Source organism: Cyclopterus lumpus, chromosome 10 (genome assembly GCF_009769545.1).
Source record: "Cyclopterus lumpus isolate fCycLum1 chromosome 10, fCycLum1.pri, whole genome shotgun sequence".
Taxonomy (NCBI): domain Eukaryota; kingdom Metazoa; phylum Chordata; class Actinopteri; order Perciformes; family Cyclopteridae; genus Cyclopterus; species Cyclopterus lumpus.
The window spans coordinates 3,763,712-3,781,447 of NC_046975.1; the positions used below are offsets into that span (position 1 = coordinate 3,763,712).

Consider the following 17,736-nt stretch of genomic DNA (forward strand, 5'->3'; position numbering starts at 1 on the left):
TCACAGACACCAACATGCATAATGCACATGGCACAACGTCAAAACTCAAGCATGCATGTGCACACACTCAAAGGGACTGCCGCCCCCCCCAACACACACAGACACAAGCGCACACACACACACACACACACACACAGCACAAAAGTGCAGATGCAAGTCAGCTTAAACTCCTAACAGCATAGTGCAGATGTTACTGCCGAGTCGAAGTTAAGTCAGCGGAGCTCAAAGCAATGTGTGTTTAATCTGGGAAAAAAACAAATAGACCAAACGCAAATTCACAACGTGGTGCCGTGAATGTAAATGCACACCGTTGTTTGAGAGTTGTATTGTGCAAAGAGGAAACTTTAAAAGTGGTGCAGTAATGATGAATGATGTATTGCTGAGACGTGGCATCTGTCAAAAATAATGGATGCTGTGGAGTCACTGAGAGATCCATTGTGTATTAAAAGCAGCCAGAGTGAATATTTCATGGTTTGAGTCCACTCTCTTTCTTTGATTCGCCAAATTACCCCGAAACCACTCGGGTGGAGTGGTGTAATGCCCATATAATTAATCAATTCTCTAAAATAAGACACATTGAGTAGCTACGTGTTGGCATATACTGCCTGAGTCTGCCTGACCCAATGGACACCCAGGACCTGTACAATTCACATGTTTGTTCAGCCAAATTTCTCTTTTTTTAATGCTGACGACACCTGGCTGTATGTGCCAATATCAATTGTCAATATCAATCTTTTTTTATAGTCCTGATATCATAGTTACAAGACACTTCCTCTCAGGGAGTCAGAAAGCTTTGGTCTGAAGACACCTTCTGTCTTTGTCAACAGACTTCAACAGATTAAGTGCTGCATGTTCGATAATGTCCTGCAGCTAGTGGACTATTAATCAGAGATCATTGTTTGGTCCCCTCAACTCTGTTCAAGGCAACATTGATAACATTGGCAGTTGTCAATAAATGTCGCCTTGGAGTGAAACTGTTTTAGTGCTCAAGTCAACAAGTTTAAAACAGTCCAAAACGAGATATTGTTCACCTTTTTTTTATCTCCTGACCTGGACAAAAGTTTCCATGCTTCTATTTCATGCCGTTTGGACTACTGTGAGTAGTCACAGAGTTCTCTCTTGTGATTACATGTACTATAAAAATGCAGCAGTAAACATCTTAACCAATTGAATTAAGCAAGATCTCATCACCCCTATTTTAACCTCCCTTCACTGGCTTTCAGAATTGGTTTCAAAATTCTAATAATTACCTTTGGGGCTACATTAGGCATAGCCCCAGAATACATCTGTGAACTCCTCAACCCCTTATGTGCAGGACAGCAGCCTCAGGGGCCTTTGGTGAGGGTCGCCTGGTTGTTTTCTATTTAGCCGTGATTATACCATCAGTCCCTTTTTATCTTTCTCATTCTGTTGCTTAGTATCACATCCTGTCCAAACTCTACCCATCCCATTGCATCATTCCCTATCCCATCCTATTTTTCCATAGATCAATCCACTTTTTTTGGTGCGACCATCCACCCATCCCTCCATCCATCCATTGATGAACCGTGTCCTACCTGTAACTTTGAGCTGTGTGGTCCGCCGCACCAGTCTGGATCCATACTGTAACTCACAGGTGTAATTGCCCCCGTCACCCTCTTCCACCTCAGGAATCCAGACGTTTGTAGTGTTAACAGTGATGGACCTTCTCCATTCAACCCGCTCGCACTCCTGCAAAGAGACACAGCCTGATCAAGTTACACCGGTCTACAGAGGGCTTAGTTACGGTTACTCATATCCGGTTTGTGTGCCCTACCTTGTACCAGGTCATCTGCGGCTGCTTGTACGGGGCCAAATAGTCTTCTATATCGGGACAGGTGATCATTTTGCTATGGGTGATTTCAGCTTTCTCCAGATGTCGGATTTTGCTGCTGAAGCATCTCCCCTCATCCTTCTCCTCCACAATCATGGACATGGACACTTTCATGCAGTATGTGGAGTTCCTGAAGAGATTACGAACACAACATTGGGGAAATGTTTTTATCAGGTTCTACGGACATTAGCGGACTAACTAGCACAAACAAAACATACTTTCTGAAGAAATGACACTTTGCAAAGGTACATCTTTAGGGAATGGTGTACTCATTGTATTGAATTCAAATCAGAATCAGCCATGTATGTGTACACATACCAGACATTTGACTGGTTATTTGTGTCTCTCATTGTGCATACACAGAAATAAAAAATACAGCTAAAAACAAGGACAATAAAGCTGAAGACCCAGTTGGGATTCAGAATATCAGGGTTTGTCCATAAAAAGTGGATTTATCATGATAACTAAAGTCCAATATCCAAACACAAGTAGTCGGGGCTGACTCTGGGTCAGTGGTTAGCAGGTCCATCTTTCAATCAGGGGGTTGGCGGTTCAATCCTCGCCCCTGCATTGTTCCCTTTAGCTGTGTCTACAGTGTATGAATGTAACATGATTGGAAGTTGCTTTGGATAAAAGCATCAGCTAAATGACATGTAATGTAATGTAAGTAAGTGGTAGGACAAGCATAGGTGTGACAAGTAACAATAATATGGATATGGTCTATTGGAGTGTCCCAGCAAGCCATGACAGACATCATAAGTTGCATTATTTACACCTGTGCTTAGAGAGGCCTTCTCGGCTAAAACTGTGGTGGCAAGAGATCTTATGCTAATAGGTGTGGGAAGTTCCAGCTTTGGACCTTGCACTTTTAGGCTAATGCTAGTTCTCAATTGTTACAGCGTTTGATATAATTATCTATCGTAGCCATTGTAATGACAACTTACTACTCATCATAGTATGTGCTACTACTAACTGTACACTTACTCAGCGAATGCTGAGAAAATTGGCAAAGTGGTAAAGAAAAAAAAAGTAATGCAGGATACATATTGTTCAATATGAACATGACAGATGGTGTGTGTGCCGATGATTTATCAGTTTGGAACACTCATGCCAACTAGAATGCAGATATTTTGTTGACAAAGGATTAATTGACAAAGTATGAACGCAGACAGTTATCACCTGACTCCCCAGAGCTTTTTAGCATTTCTCATTTTTTGAGTTTTACGAGCATACATTCACTCTTACCACCCAAGCTAATCCATTTTCTAGTTGTGCCAATCAGCTGTTTTTGTCAACATGCTCCGAAACCCCCACTGTAAAAGACGGACAAGTCAGCAACTAGCAGGCGACCATTGCGGATAGCATTTAGCAGCTCATTTAGCAGCTCAGGAGCCAGATGTTTCCCAGGTTTCCTCAGCTACCGAGAGCCACGACTCCAGTTAAATGCTAACGTTGCTACGTGTCACCTGGATGCATGAATAAACAACTGTGTTCGCCATTTAAAAAAAAGTATGAGGTGATAATATGTCAATGCTCTCTTTACAGCTTAATGCTACTTAAATCATACACAGTAAATGTTTCTCAGGCCAGACCTAAAGCCTATTTGTTGTGCTAGGTTAACTACTGCCTTGTGTTTGCACACCTTATACAATTAAGGTGCAACTCCTAACTGGATCAGGTGTGCAGGAACAGAGCTGGAACAATAACTTATAGGACTGGTCATCTCTTTGGACTGTGTTGAAAAAATGTGAGCTGTTTTTTGTCTGTGCAATGTTGGAGGGATTAGATATAACACACCTCGTCCTGCTGCCACGATGTTACATGTGACACTGTGGGCCTTGAGCCTTACCGTCTACTGAAATGAAAATAACTAACTTTGAAGGTTTGTACATTCAACACCATTTTGGATTTAAAGTAAAAAAAACTTTGTTTGTGTGTGTGTGTGTGTAGATGTTCTCCCAAGTTCACCTCCAGACACAAAGGACCGCATTGATCTCTCTCTCTCACCCGCACACACACTGGGAGGACGCATCCATTGTCCCCAAACTATAACCTCTCATCTAAGTGGATCTAAACCACTTATCCCATCAGTGCTGTGTGTGTGTGTGTGTGTGTGTGTGCGTGTGTGTAGGTGTAACTAAGAATACCAAGCATTAAACTAGAGGCATTTTATCCAACCATCCTTCTCTCAGTTTCTCCCCTCCTCGCGCATCCTTCTCCAGCCTCCGGCATCTTGTCTTGCCTCCAGTGATTCAGGCCCACGTCTACATGTGTTAGTGTTGACCAACACTTTTTTTTTTTTTCCATCACTGCGCGACGAACGTGATGAATAAGTCGTTTTCATTTCGGGAGGGTTGCCGAACCCCAGCACTCCTTTTTGCTAATATTTTAAATGGAAAGCAGACAGGCAATGTTAGCAACTAGCCGGTAAACACGGTGGACCATTTAGTAACCAGCTAACAGGAGTTGGGGGAGAACTTCCCATGAATGGCAATATGACTCTGTGTTTGCTGGATATGTAAATATGACTTTGCTCACGTGATCGCCATTATGATTTTAAAAGGTGAAGATATGTTAATGCAGTCTTTTACCGGGGATCCCCCCCCCCTCCCAGGGGACTGGAGAATCCATTATCGGAGATTGAATGTTATCTGATGTTACGGATGCTCGAGCTCAACCCGGACAGTGAACCAATCACAGGGCTCACTTGTTGGTAATATAAATCAATTCAATTAAATTCAGTTTATTTTGTATAGCCCAATATCACAAATTACAAATTTGCCTCAGACGGCTTTACAATCTATACACATACGACATCCCTGTCCCAGGACCTCACATCGGATCAGGAAAGACTCCCCAAAAATAACATTGCACAGGGAAAAAAGGTTTCACCCATATCCCTGGCAGAGGTCGCTACGGTAGTCAAAAAGCTCCTTGGTGGCAAGGCGCCAGGGGTGGATGAGATCCGCCCTGAGATGCTGAAAGCGCTGGACATTGTTGGGCTGTCTTGGTTGACACGCCTTTTCAGTGTTGCATGGGGGTCGGGAACAGTGCCCATGGACTGGCAGACCGGTGTGGTGGTTCCCATCTTCAAGAAGGGGGACCGGAGAGTGTGCTCGAACTATCGTGGTATCACACTGCTCAGCCTCCCGGGAAAAGCTTATGCCATGGTGCTGGAGAGGAGGCTCCGACCGCTTGTCGAACCTCGGATTCAAGACGAACAGTGCGGATTCCGTCCCGGTCGTGGAACAGTGGACCAGCTCTTTACCCTCGCAAGATTACTGGAGGGGTCCTGGGAGTTTGCCCAACCAGTTTACATGTGCTTTGTAGACCTGGAGAAGGCTTTCGACCGGGTCCCCCGGGGTTTTTTGTGGGGGGTGCTGCGGGAGTATGGGGTGCCGGACCCGTTGGCACGGGCCATCCGGTCTCTGTACGCCTGCAGTAGGAGCTGTGTTCGTCTCCTCGGTAGTAAGTCAGACACGTTCCCGGTGGGTGTTGGCCTCCGCCAGGGCTGCCCTTTATCACCGGTCCTGTTCGTGACCTTCATGGACAGGATATCTAGGCGCAGCCAGGGGGCGGAGAGGATCCGGTTCGGGAGTCTCGGGATCGCCTCTCTGCTGTTCGCAGATGATGTGGTCCTGTTTGCCTCCTCGGACCGTGACCTCCAGCATTCACTGGGGCGTTTTGCAGCCGTGTGCGAAGCGGCAGGGATGAGAGTTAGCACCTCCAAATCTGAGGCCATGGTGCTCTGCCGGAAACCGGCGGATTGCTTCCTCCAGGTGGGGGCAAACTGCCTACCCCAAGCGAAGGAGTTCAAGTATCTCGGGGTCTTGTTCACGAGTGAGGGTAAGGTGGAGCGGGAGATCGACAGGCGGATCGGTGCGGCTGCTGCAATAAAACAGGCGCTGTACCGGTCCGTCTTGGTGAAGAGGGAGCTGAGCCAGAAGGCAAAGCTCTCCATTTACTGGTCGGTCTACATTCCAACCCTCACCTATGGTCACGAACTCTGGGTCGTGACCGAAAGAACGAGATCTCGGATACAAGCGGCCGAAATGAGCTTCCTCCGTAGGGTGGCCGGGAAGAAACCTTCAGGAGAGCAACAGAGGAGGATCCCTCTCCCCGGATGGACAGAAGCAATAGATGTCATGTGTACAGAATGAACAGCATTTACAAAGTTACATAAACACATTACATGAATATGACAGAATGTATGAATGGAGCTCCAATCCATGAAACAGAAGGAGGTAGAGAGGAGGGGGGGGGGGGGGGGGGGGGGGCGCATCAGCAGGGCCAACGCGGGAGGCCGGCTCACCAGGCATCAGACACCTCCAGGTCCAATGGACCCTATGAGACGTGAAGTCACAACGACTCCGGGGAAGAAGCAGAGTTAATAAGGTGCAATGGAGAGATGTAAATTCATCCATAAGGAGAGAGAGAAGAGGAGATAGGTGCTCAGTGTATCCTAAAACATCCCCCAGCAGCCTATAAGCCTATAGCAGCATATCTAGGGGCTCGACCAGGGCAAACCTGATTCAGCCCTAACTATAAGCACTATCAAACAGGAGTCTATTCTTGAATGAGATGACTGTGTCTGCCTCTCGGACTGAAAGTGGAAGCTGGTTCCATAAAAGAGGAGCTTGATAACTGAAGGCTCTTGCTCCCATCCTACTTTTTAGGACTCTAGGAACCACAAGTAGCCCCGCATTTAGTGAGCGCAGCTCTCTAGTGGGGCAATATGGTACTACAAGCTCCTTAAGATATGATGGTGCATCACCAATCAAGGCTTTGTAGGTGAGGAGAAGAATTTTAAATGTGATTCTTGATTTTACAGGGAGCCAGTGCAGAGCAGCTAATACAGGAGTAATGGGATCTCTTTTCTTAGTTTTTGTGAGTACACGAGCTGCAGCATTCTGGATCAACTGGAGGGATTCAAGAGACTTATTAGAGCAGCCTGATAATAAGGAGTTGCAGTAATCTAGTCTGGAAGTAACAAACGCGTGAACCAGCTTTTCTGCATCTTTTTGAGACAAGATGTGCCGGATTTTTGAAATGTTACGTAGATGAAAAAATGCAATCCTTGAGATTTGCTTAACGTGGGAGTTAAAGGACAATTCTCGGTCAAAGATAACGCCGAGATTCTTTACAGTGGTGTTGGATGCCAGGGCAATGCCATCTACAGAAACCACATCACCAGATAATTGATCTCTGAGGTGTTGAGGGCCAGTAAAATAACTTCAGTTTTGTCTGAGTTTAACATCAGGAAGTTGCAGGTCATCCATGTTTTTATGTCTTTAAGACATTCTTGAATTTTAGCAAGCTGGTTGGTCTCCTCTGGTTTGATCGATAGATATAATTGAGTATCGTCTGCATAGCAATGACAGTTTATGCAGTGTTTCCTGATAATATTGCCCAAAGGAAGCATATATAAGGTAAATAAAATTGGTCCAAGCACAGAACCTTGTGGAACTCCGTGATTAACGTTGGTGGTCATTGAGGCTTCATCGTTTACAAATACAAATTGAGATCGATCTGATAAATAGGATTTAAACCAACTTAGTGCGGTACCTGAAATGCCAATCGACTGATCCAGTCTCTGTAATAGGATGTCATGATCAATGGTGTCAAACGCAGCACTAAGGTCTAATAATACCAGTACGGAGATGAGTCCTTTATCTGATGCAATTAGGAGGTCATTCGTAATTTTCACCAGTGCTGTCTCTGTGCTGTGGTGTTTTCTAAATCCTGACTGAAACTCCTCAAATAAACTATTCTGATGTAGGAAGTCGCACAACTGATTTGCGACTACTTTCTCAAGGATCTTAGAGAGGAAGGGAAGGTTAGAGATTGGTCTGTAGTTAGCCAACACCTCTGGATTAAATAATCCAATATATTCATACTCTGTACTTGAAATATAATCACAAATGATTCACGTAGATCATAAATCACGCAGCAAACCTGCACATGCTCCATCATTACCGATATGTAATTAAATATCTTAATTCAAAGCAAATTCCGATCAGCCCTCGCACCAGCAACTGACATAAAACACACTCGCGCATCCTAGAGATGGAAGGAATTTTATGTTAAAACATTCTTTCATCTTGTTGCTTTGATGATATTGTTCTATACATGCCAGTGTCGCACATTGAACCGAGATGAACTAAAAAAGGGATTCGATTAGACCGCAATGCAAACGCTGTGTCAGAAGCATTTATGTCATGCTGTGCACCTCTTACGGATGCAAATTGCATGTGGGTGTGTGTATATGTGGAATAGGTTTAAATGCTTTTGGTAACTAAAATGGCCCTGAGGTAAAAAACACGAGAGTATTTAATGCATGAGCTGCACATTTAGTTTCTAAACTGTACCGTAATGCCAATAAAGGTCTGCACCTAAAATAATGAAGTCATTTTGATGTTGCTATTAGTCATTTTACAATCTAGTACAATCTAGCTGGGACTTTTGGGGGATTTTAGGAAGACAGAAGAACATATATTTAATCAAAATGAATATCCAACAGATCCAATACAGCCTGAGCTTTACTATATTCATCCCACACTTAATTACCAGATGTGCATGGCCTTTGTTTGTGAGGTTCTGAGAAGAAGATGTGTTTGGATGATAGACAGAGTAAAATTGCATCCCAAACTTCTCCTGGATGTGTTCCCTGCAGTATTTACACAGTGAATCTGAGGTTGGAACTCTCTTTTATATGAAGAACCGCCGTTTACTTGAAATCAAAGATGTTTGAAATCAGCTCATCATTTGCCAGCAGACATCTGATCAGATAATAAGTAAGGGTAATTTGGATAGATGCAAAGATAAGACCTCAACCACTGTGTTGAAATATTTTAAGGAATCGTTTGACATTTTAAGTACACTGTTTTATTAGATGAGAGGATCACCACTTTCATGACTTTTATACGAAGCCTATAAAGCAGTTGTTGCAACCAGAAGGTACCTACCTCAGCGAAGCTAAACAGCTAGCTTAGCTCAACCCAATGGTATCAACATCTGCAAATGTATAAATGACAAGTGCCAGAAGCAGTGATTTCCTGAAGACCAATCACAGTGACGACAAGACTGGCGGTTTAACTAAATCTCCCATTTTAATGCTAAGCTAAGCTAACAAGCAGACTGCAGCCTTCTACTTAGCTTACGGACATGTGAGAGTAACAATCTTCTCATCCAACTCTCAGCAAGAAAGTGAATGAGCGTCAAACAACTACTTTATGAGATTTTGCACTTCTGGAAGTCTTATGAATGAGCTTTTTATTTCCATATCTGTGCCTGTAGAGACTTTATAGGGAATGACAATTAGATACAAAGTGAGTGGACAAGAAATATATGTAAATATATTATTAAGAACACAAGTTGGTTTTCTACTGCCAGGAATTGGTCTTTGAGGTTTATTATGAATCGCCCTTAAATCCCGCTGAAAATAAATTCTGTTAATGGAACATCCACGTCCGTAAGACAGCTACCAATGTGAATTAATTTGTCAAGAGGAACATTTATTTGGCACAACACTTTATTAAGCAGACAAAAGAAATGTCTGCAATAACGTAACAAAAATGAGCAAAGTTCTTGAAATGCTGAATAGTAGAGAGATGGTGTTTATGGTTCATCTTGATCCTATTAGAGATGTGTTTGTATTTTACAGCCTCAGGTTATTTCATTCTCATGAGACGTGCACACTTTGCAGGCCAACAAAGCGCTTATGACAGCACAAGTGTTTATCGGGATCATGCATTGGACACATGTCCACGTTATTGGCAGTCTAATCTGTTCTACATCAACACTATCTACTGCACCAAGGCTCGCCACTACCGGTAGGAAACTAAGGTCTTACCGTGTAATTGAGAGATAAGTCGAGATAATAAGATTATTGCATCCACATACATATTTTATTTGTTATTTTAAACGGTATTACGCGTCAGCGTGTAGGGATTGCAGAAACATTAAAAGGTCTGTTCACTCAATTAGCAAACAAAGGGGCTGCTTGCTAGAGAGTTTCCAGGCTGGGCCTTTACTCAGAGGTGGTACACAGTGTGGTTAGAATTGTGCACTTCAGCTATCTGAACTTATTATTGATTTAGGTTGTGGGGGACTATAAGAGCTCAGATACAACATGCTAATGAGTGAGTTATGATGTGCTAGTATAGGCAAGCTGTTTCCCCCTTTATGCTAAGCTAAGCGTATCTGTAGCTTTATTAGTAGACGTCAGAGACAAGAGTGGTACGGATTTCCAGTCATGTGTTTTTTCCCAGATATCTGACTTGTCTTTTAGCTTCATTTATGTTTCGTATAGTTAATGAATTAAAGTGTGAACAATAAGCTAATAATATCAGGCCACTCCACATTTGCTCATTGTTACATGGTTGTGAAGTTACTTCTGGGGACAAATTTCAGGCATGCAAAGGGTTGAAAGAGGTGACTAAGATGCAGGTGCAGGTGAAGTGACATTTGTATTGTCAACTTTTAGGAGCATTATTCATAATAAAAATAACACACTTACACCGTACGACCAATGAACAAACACTTTCCCTACAGGAAACTCGTCACAATAGGCTATTAAACTTGTCCAAGGCTTGGGAATTGAAAATCCCCAAATCCATAGAATAGAAAAAAAATATAGCTTTGGCTCTACGCAAATGTAAATGCCAATTACTTCTGTAACTATTTCATCCGTTTCTGCTTTTGCCCCTCAAGCCAGCTGAGAGCATCGGGGATAAGGAGTTTGTTTTTTATTCATCTTGGTGAAGAGCACATCTGGGTGATGCTGTCGTTTGTGCATTACGCGCGTTGGACGTGTTCCCATTCGCAAACCCTCCAGGAGTAACGGCGACCCTCCGTCCTCAGCTAGGTCTCTGTCTTGCTGTTGAAGCCACAGGCGGTTCTTCCAGCTTCGGCGTTTCATTTGCACATGCCATCGAGTGACTGACTCGCACACCAATTGGCTTGTTAACCTTAGCATGATGCCAACGCCGCTCCTGGATCTCTGCCCTTTCTGATTTACATTCTGATTCCATTTCTGATTTTCTAGTCACTGATCTCTGATTGTGTGACATTTTAAACAACCAATCAGTGTGTAAATCAACAGGAGGAGCACTAGTAATGTTAGCAGCACCGCTAACGGCTAACGAAACGGAGCGTTCAGGCTCTGTTCAGTGAAAGTGAGAATTGGGCGAATGTAAATTATAACGTTATCAGGATGTGTTCACATGCAATCTCGTAAAATGTAGTGTTGGAGAGAAACTTGAATGAATCCAGTTGTTCGAAGGAGATGTTTTCACAAAATTATAAATAAATATTAGAGATGAATTATGATCTGTTTACATTAACTCTAAACAGATTATAATATATTATTAAAACTACTAATGACAAGATTTGTTTAAATCCATAAAAAAATATCTATTTGTCTTTTTGCGAAGAAAGAAAACTCACTATAAATGACGAAGTAAAATTGTTGGGACAGAAAGAACAGCCTGGATCCTTGTAGACCAGCTGCTATAATCAAACAACAAAGGAATCTGTATCTTTAAATATGGCAAATAAGGGATCTCTAAAAGCTATTTTTGCTCCTTTTCTCCTTTGTGCTGATCCGATCCGTGAGTTTTATGATCCGTTGCAGCTCCCACCGCTCATGGTTTTTTAAATGCTTGTCCTCTGCTGCTTCGTGCAGGACTCTCTGTATTGGTAACAAACCTGTTATGGCAAACATGCCTTACAAATAAATGTGGCCTGACTTGACTTGATTTTAATTTCAGTAAAACCTGCCCAATAAGGCTGCGTCCTGCCCACCTGCAAATGAATGGGGTTAAAAAAGAGATTTAGAAAGGTGAAAGGGAAGATTTGTGGATGCCATTCTGTCAGCGGCTGACATTCATAACCCTTTTGTTATCAGCAATTTTAAAGGTACACTTGTGTGTGTGTGTGTGTGTGTGTGTGTGTGTGTGTGTGTGTGTGAGTGAATGGTCTGCTGGGTGTGGCTTGTTATTTTGTAACATGGCTGAGAAAGGGTACAGTTGGGTCGCCTGACAGCTATGAATAAAACATAGGATATCAGTGTTTCTGCTACGTGCATATTATCTCTGTGTGTGTGTGTGTGTGTGTGTGTGTGTGTGTGTGTGTGTTTATGAGTCCATATCTATTAACACAAATGAGGAGTGTGTTGCCATGCTGAAACAGATGTCAGGTGAGAGCCAAAGACATCACTGGATGCTACCGGCGACCCCGGCTGGCAAATGAAAATGAAAAGAAAGCAAATAAACTTTACATTGAATTACATGTTGGAAAAAGAATATTACAATTTACAGCTTCAAAAGCATGCAACACATATTTTAAGACAAAATTATGACAGTCCTCTGATTGGATTAGTTTTCCCCACTTTCCTCGGAGTCTTCGTCTCAGAAGTTCATGTGCGAGTGGAAAGTAGCGTTTGAGGCTATACTGGCACACAGACAGCATAAGTAGTGAGGCGATAATGACTTTTTTTCCTTCCCATCGTTGCTCTTTGATCATAATTTGATGGGATTGCTGTACATGTGCTACTGTGTCCACGATCACTTCCAAAGTGTCCCCGGGCTGAGCAGCATCACTCCTACAGCACAACTCCAGGCGCCCTGCTCACTGATAATATTTAATCTGAGTGCATTGTGTGTGTGTAGGTGTGTGTGTGTGCTTTCGCTCTCCGAAGAACAAGAAAACTTCCAATTACATAAAATGAGCGATAAATTAAATCTCCGAATCAACCTGTAAACTGCCATATCCTCCCCATCAATATATCAAGCGCACCCTCCCTGCAATTACCCTCATATTAACGGGGCAGGCAGCTGCAGGGTGCGTTGAATTATGGCGTTAATAGAGGGGGATGTATCCTGGCCAGCAGGCAGCGTGTTTATACCTGAATGGAGCTCCGGATTAATTTGACTATCAATCTAACTAACAGGCTACGAGAGGGAGCGCAGACACCTGCGCATGCTGAGGCATTCGCACACGCACGCACACACACATCTGTGCATACAAGGATCTGAACACAAATGCTTGTAAATAACGATGCGTGCACACAAGCGGTGTTGTGTTACATTATTGAGCGAGGTCTTACGCTCTGCTTGTGCAAAGCTTTGTTCAATGTTTAGTTTAGCAATGACAAAGCTGTGGAGCGTCAGTAGGGTTTTAATGATGCTTCGACGTGAGCGCACGGCCATGTGACAGCCCTGAACCCCGCCTCTCGCCCCAATGACAGCTGGGATTGGTTCCACCCCCCTCCCTCCACTTAACAAATTGGAAAAATCTCTTTTTATAATCATGGTTACTTTAGAGAAGTGGTCGACGCAGCACCCTGCTCAGTGATCCATGTGAGGTCAAGTGTGTGTAAGAGGGCGAATCTCGCCACGAGCGTGTGTTGCATGTTTTACTTCCATTATGTGTAACCCCGACCTGGGAAACACAGATCAGTGTGTGACACTACTGATAAGCAACCACCTAACCAGTGTCCCCACGGACAGCTCACACCACAGACACCATGAATGATTACTTGACTGTCATACATTATACTTTTATTCAAGTCTCTTTTTGTTGGTGCCGGGAGGGAATCGACCATATTGTCAGATCAAGCCAGGTGGATGGACTTGCAATACTTCGCGTTCTCATCATACAGCTATTGTAAAGACCAAGTGGGTAACATGTGTCGGACCATAATTTACTCAATGAACATCATGCTGTATTGTAAACGAAAGATTGAGATCATAAACTCACGTTTACAATGTTTACTGAGGGAATAAATTAAGAGAAACGTCATTTTCTCATAGACTTCTATACAACCACACTCCCTCGACCACTCGTGGTCATTAGAAGGAATACAGGTTTCAAGCATGTTTGCCCTGTTTGTAATACAGCTTGGTTGTTAAATTGCACCACTTACTGATTCCACATGTAACATGTCGTGTTAAATGAACACGTGTTCAGCAATACTGTGGGAACACTTTAATTGTAGTATTAAAATGGACAACTACCTTTATTTATCTTTGTCGTTTCTGCAAGTTATGAATGAGTGGAGATGTAAGAAAACAGAGAGTGGGGTTAAGCTCGGGTTTCACAGCATGACAGCCAATGTGCACGTGGGAAAAGCAGCGTCACGCGGCCAAGGTGACTTCACTGAACGTGTGTTTGTGTGTATTATTAGTGTGTAGTACTGCGTGCATTCACCGCCAGGCCTGTGTTTGAAATGAATTTGTGTATGCTTGATCTTCGGTGAATCTGTGCCAGAGCGTTCAAGTTCACGTACTTCTTTGTGTTTTCATGTGGACAAGTTTATATATGTATGTGTTTGCACTGTAATGAATACTTCAAGTCCTGTCCTCAAGCAATGGCAGTCCTTCTACAGTTAGACAATGGAATGTTTTAAAGAAAACTATTATTCTTTCAATCAACAAGCTGATTGCCAACTAAAGACCACAGGTTTCTTTGACAAAGGGGCAAACTTGCAGATTTCAATCTTTGGCTTCAAAGATCTCTTAAAGTGCTCGCCCTCAGGAAATAATCTTAAGTGTCTTAAACTTTCTCTACTGACCATCAGGGGGCGACTCCTCTGGTTGTATAGAAGTCTATGAGAAAATGACTCTCTTGATTTATTCCCTCAGTTAACATTGTAAACATGAGTTTATGTTCTCAAGCTCTAGTTTCAAGTCTTCTTCAATACAGCATGATGTTCATTTAGTAAATGATGGCAATTTAGAGTCACATAGATCATAAAGCAGGGTATGCTTTAGGGCGGGGCTACAAGGTGATTCACTGCTACCACCGCGTTGTCGGGTCTGGGAGTTGTCCATGTTTTAATCTTCTAATGTAATTCATTTCACAGGCTGTTTTTTTATAATTCTTATTGCAAACAAGAAGATGGCGAGGGCCAAAATGCCAAACTCAAGGCTTCAAACTGGCGGTCCAGAAACAAAATTGTTACCCTCACAGATACGCCCACTTGTTATATGCACTGCATATAACAAGTGGGTCTATGCTCAGAGAGAACGAGTGTAAATGAAGAATACCATTCGGTACAAATGACGAGCTAGGATCTTTTAAATTCTCGTCCAATTGGTGAAATCATGCTAGCTATGTCTTCCGTGGGAGTCAGTGTGTTCCGGAAGGACACTTAGGCCAGAGGCGTTGTTGTTGTGAGGATCAAAGCACCACCTTTGCTACACGGAGATGTCTTTCTGGCTCACAGGCAGCTTGGTTTACACACATCCCGCTCTGCCCTCCTTTCTCCTCTGACGTAGTCCTTCCCTCCCTATTTCCACCAAGTCAGATCACATTTCAGAGCAACCTAGGACTCCTTGAACATCAAAGCGTCAAAACTACGGCCTACTTTTGTTTAGTTTTTTAAAGACCGGCCAGGGCAGCAGGCATTGGCTCATTGGCTCAAGTTGGCATGCACTGGCACATGTTGTTTCACGTTGGCGAGAGAGTGGCACCGAATCCGTGGCTGCCAAGTCACAGAGGAACCTTCAAATGACTGCTCCCCCCTCCTCTCTGTTTTACCCTCCTCTTTGTCTTGCACTCTCTCTAGTTCTCTTCATCTCTTAGTCTCGTCCTCTCACCGCTCTCCGTCTTTATCTCCCGCTTCCGCATCTGTTAATCTGATGGGGAGAAAGGTTAAACATTTGGCTGGCATTAGGAAACACCCTTTGTTACAACTATCTGCGTGTTTCTTGTGTGTGATAATCTACAGAGGGTAGATTCATCCTCCAATGCAAGATGTACCCTGTGGTAGATCTTACGCAGTACCACAGGGGGAACCGCTGAGAGAGTCGGTGCCTTCCATAATAACACACTAGAGCATTCTTTTGATGGGGTTGAGGTTTGGTTAAGTTCACACAACAGGCACAGGTCATTTTCCATTCAAAACAATTCACGACCATACCGAAAGGTCGTAGAGAAAACACGGTTCTGAGGCCAGATGTGCATTATGGTCTCCAATGTGCATTATGGTCTCCAACATCCATCTCTGCCCTGAACTCCTCCCTCAGGTCTACACATGTCCGCGCAGCATACCGCTGCCTTGAGGACGGTCATTATGCGACCACTAAGTCACCCGTCAGGAAAATGTCAACATATGCCCCTTTTTGACCAAAGAGTTCAGCCATGTCTCCATTAAATGTCTTTATATTATAGTACAATGTTCGCTGACGATGCAAAATGTCAGTGAGTCGTTGAGGTTTTATTTAATTACATTTTCCTATAAGGTCGTAGAAAAAGAAAAAAAGACTTTAGTCCAGGTTGTGCGATGAAGTTTGTGTTAACCACAGACTTTATTAATCCAACCGAAACACATTAAACAAAACTCTGAGACAAGGAACCCATACTCATTTTCAGGTTTTAGGACTCATTCTTTCTCCACTCTGTTCCCTTTGAATTAAATCCAGGCAGAAATTTCCCACCACAACCTAATTGTGAATAATAATTAGTGAGGAACTAAGTTTTAATGAACTTTAGTCTAAATGTAACTAAACTTTGTTTGCATTTCCACTACGTCTGAATGACCATTAGGGGAATTAGTCTGACAATGAATTTAACTTAATGCCCTTTTCACATACAAAACAAACAGCAACGCAGTCATCATCATTACTACTGCTCATTGAGTGCAACGCAATGAACCGACGCCAGGGAGACCAGAGAGATGTCGTGAATAAAAAAAGGACACGGAAGTCTCTAGAATGTCTGTGACTCCAAAGTAGCAACAGTATGCTAAATGGTTTATGAATATTTATTTTTGACTACAGAATGCAATTGCAAATAATTTTTCTGTTTGCTTTTTTTTTTTTTTTTTGCTCTGTTCACATTGACAGCTTGTTTTTTTTAGCACTTGGAACCAACTATATGTAATTTAAAGATTAAAATACAAGATGTAGTAGACACGAGGTTTCTCTTGACCAATTAACAACGTCCGGTGCTGCAAACTGCTCCGGTAGTACCTGGGCCACCAGGTTGGGCCAGGACTTTTTAAGCTTTGTTTACATTCGCTTTTGCCGTCGTAGACGGCCCCGAGTTTGTACGGAGGCGTTTATATTATATTCCATCATCCTGCATTATTCTCCAAAATGCTAGACTAAATTTACTGTGAGGACTCAAAAAGAAAAAGAGATATTTCAACAGACTGTAGGTGTAATCAGCAAAAAGCCATAAACCAACCTCCACAATGCAGAGGAGGGATTCTAATGATCTGTAATCTCATACCTCATATTAATGGCCTACTTTATTGTCTTTATACAAACCCTGTAAAGAAAGAAGTTCACTTTTAAATGCATTATAAAGAAACAAAGGTTGAATATCTGACAATTTTAGCACGCCAATTTACAAAAATTCAGTGGTGCACGACCAGGCGGCGCTATGACGTCACTTTCTCGCGCGCCTCGCTCCGATACACTACGGCAAGTAAAAACTAAGCTTTAGGATCCAAATTTAGACCCGGGTCCCCGTGACTGAAATATGCAGTTAAGATCTCTGAGGTTCTCAATTGTCTCTTGAGCTAACCTGGACCTTATGTCGGTGTTCCAGCCTCCGTCTGCACAAGCTTGAAGCATTTCAACCAAACAATCCCCGCTTGTGTGTCTTGGTGAGAGCGGTCAATTAGCCGGGGAGCCCAACCAGCCAGTCTAACAACCAATCAAGTCAAACAGCCGGAAAAGAACTGCCTGCCACCTGCCAATAAAAAAGAAAAACAAGCAGCCGCCGACGCTTCCAACCCAAATGTCTGGCCAAGATGTCACCAAATGAAACCAGCGCTCACCCCACCAGTTAGCCAGCCAATCGACACACTCCCCATCCCAGGGTCCAGCCAGTCACCCCCCCTCACAGAGACCGTGTTACATTTCAATCTGAAA

General features: G+C 43.1%; 1 protein-coding gene across 1 annotated transcript in view; it reads right to left on the bottom strand.

The window, feature by feature from the left end:
- il1rapl2 (interleukin 1 receptor accessory protein-like 2) overlaps positions 1 to 17,736 on the bottom strand; it is a 270,711-nt gene that overhangs the window by 97,113 nt on the left and 155,862 nt on the right. The window contains 2 exon segments of the mRNA XM_034543447.1: positions 1,557 to 1,710; positions 1,796 to 1,982. Of these exon segments, the coding sequence (XP_034399338.1) occupies positions 1,557 to 1,710; positions 1,796 to 1,982 (341 nt within the window).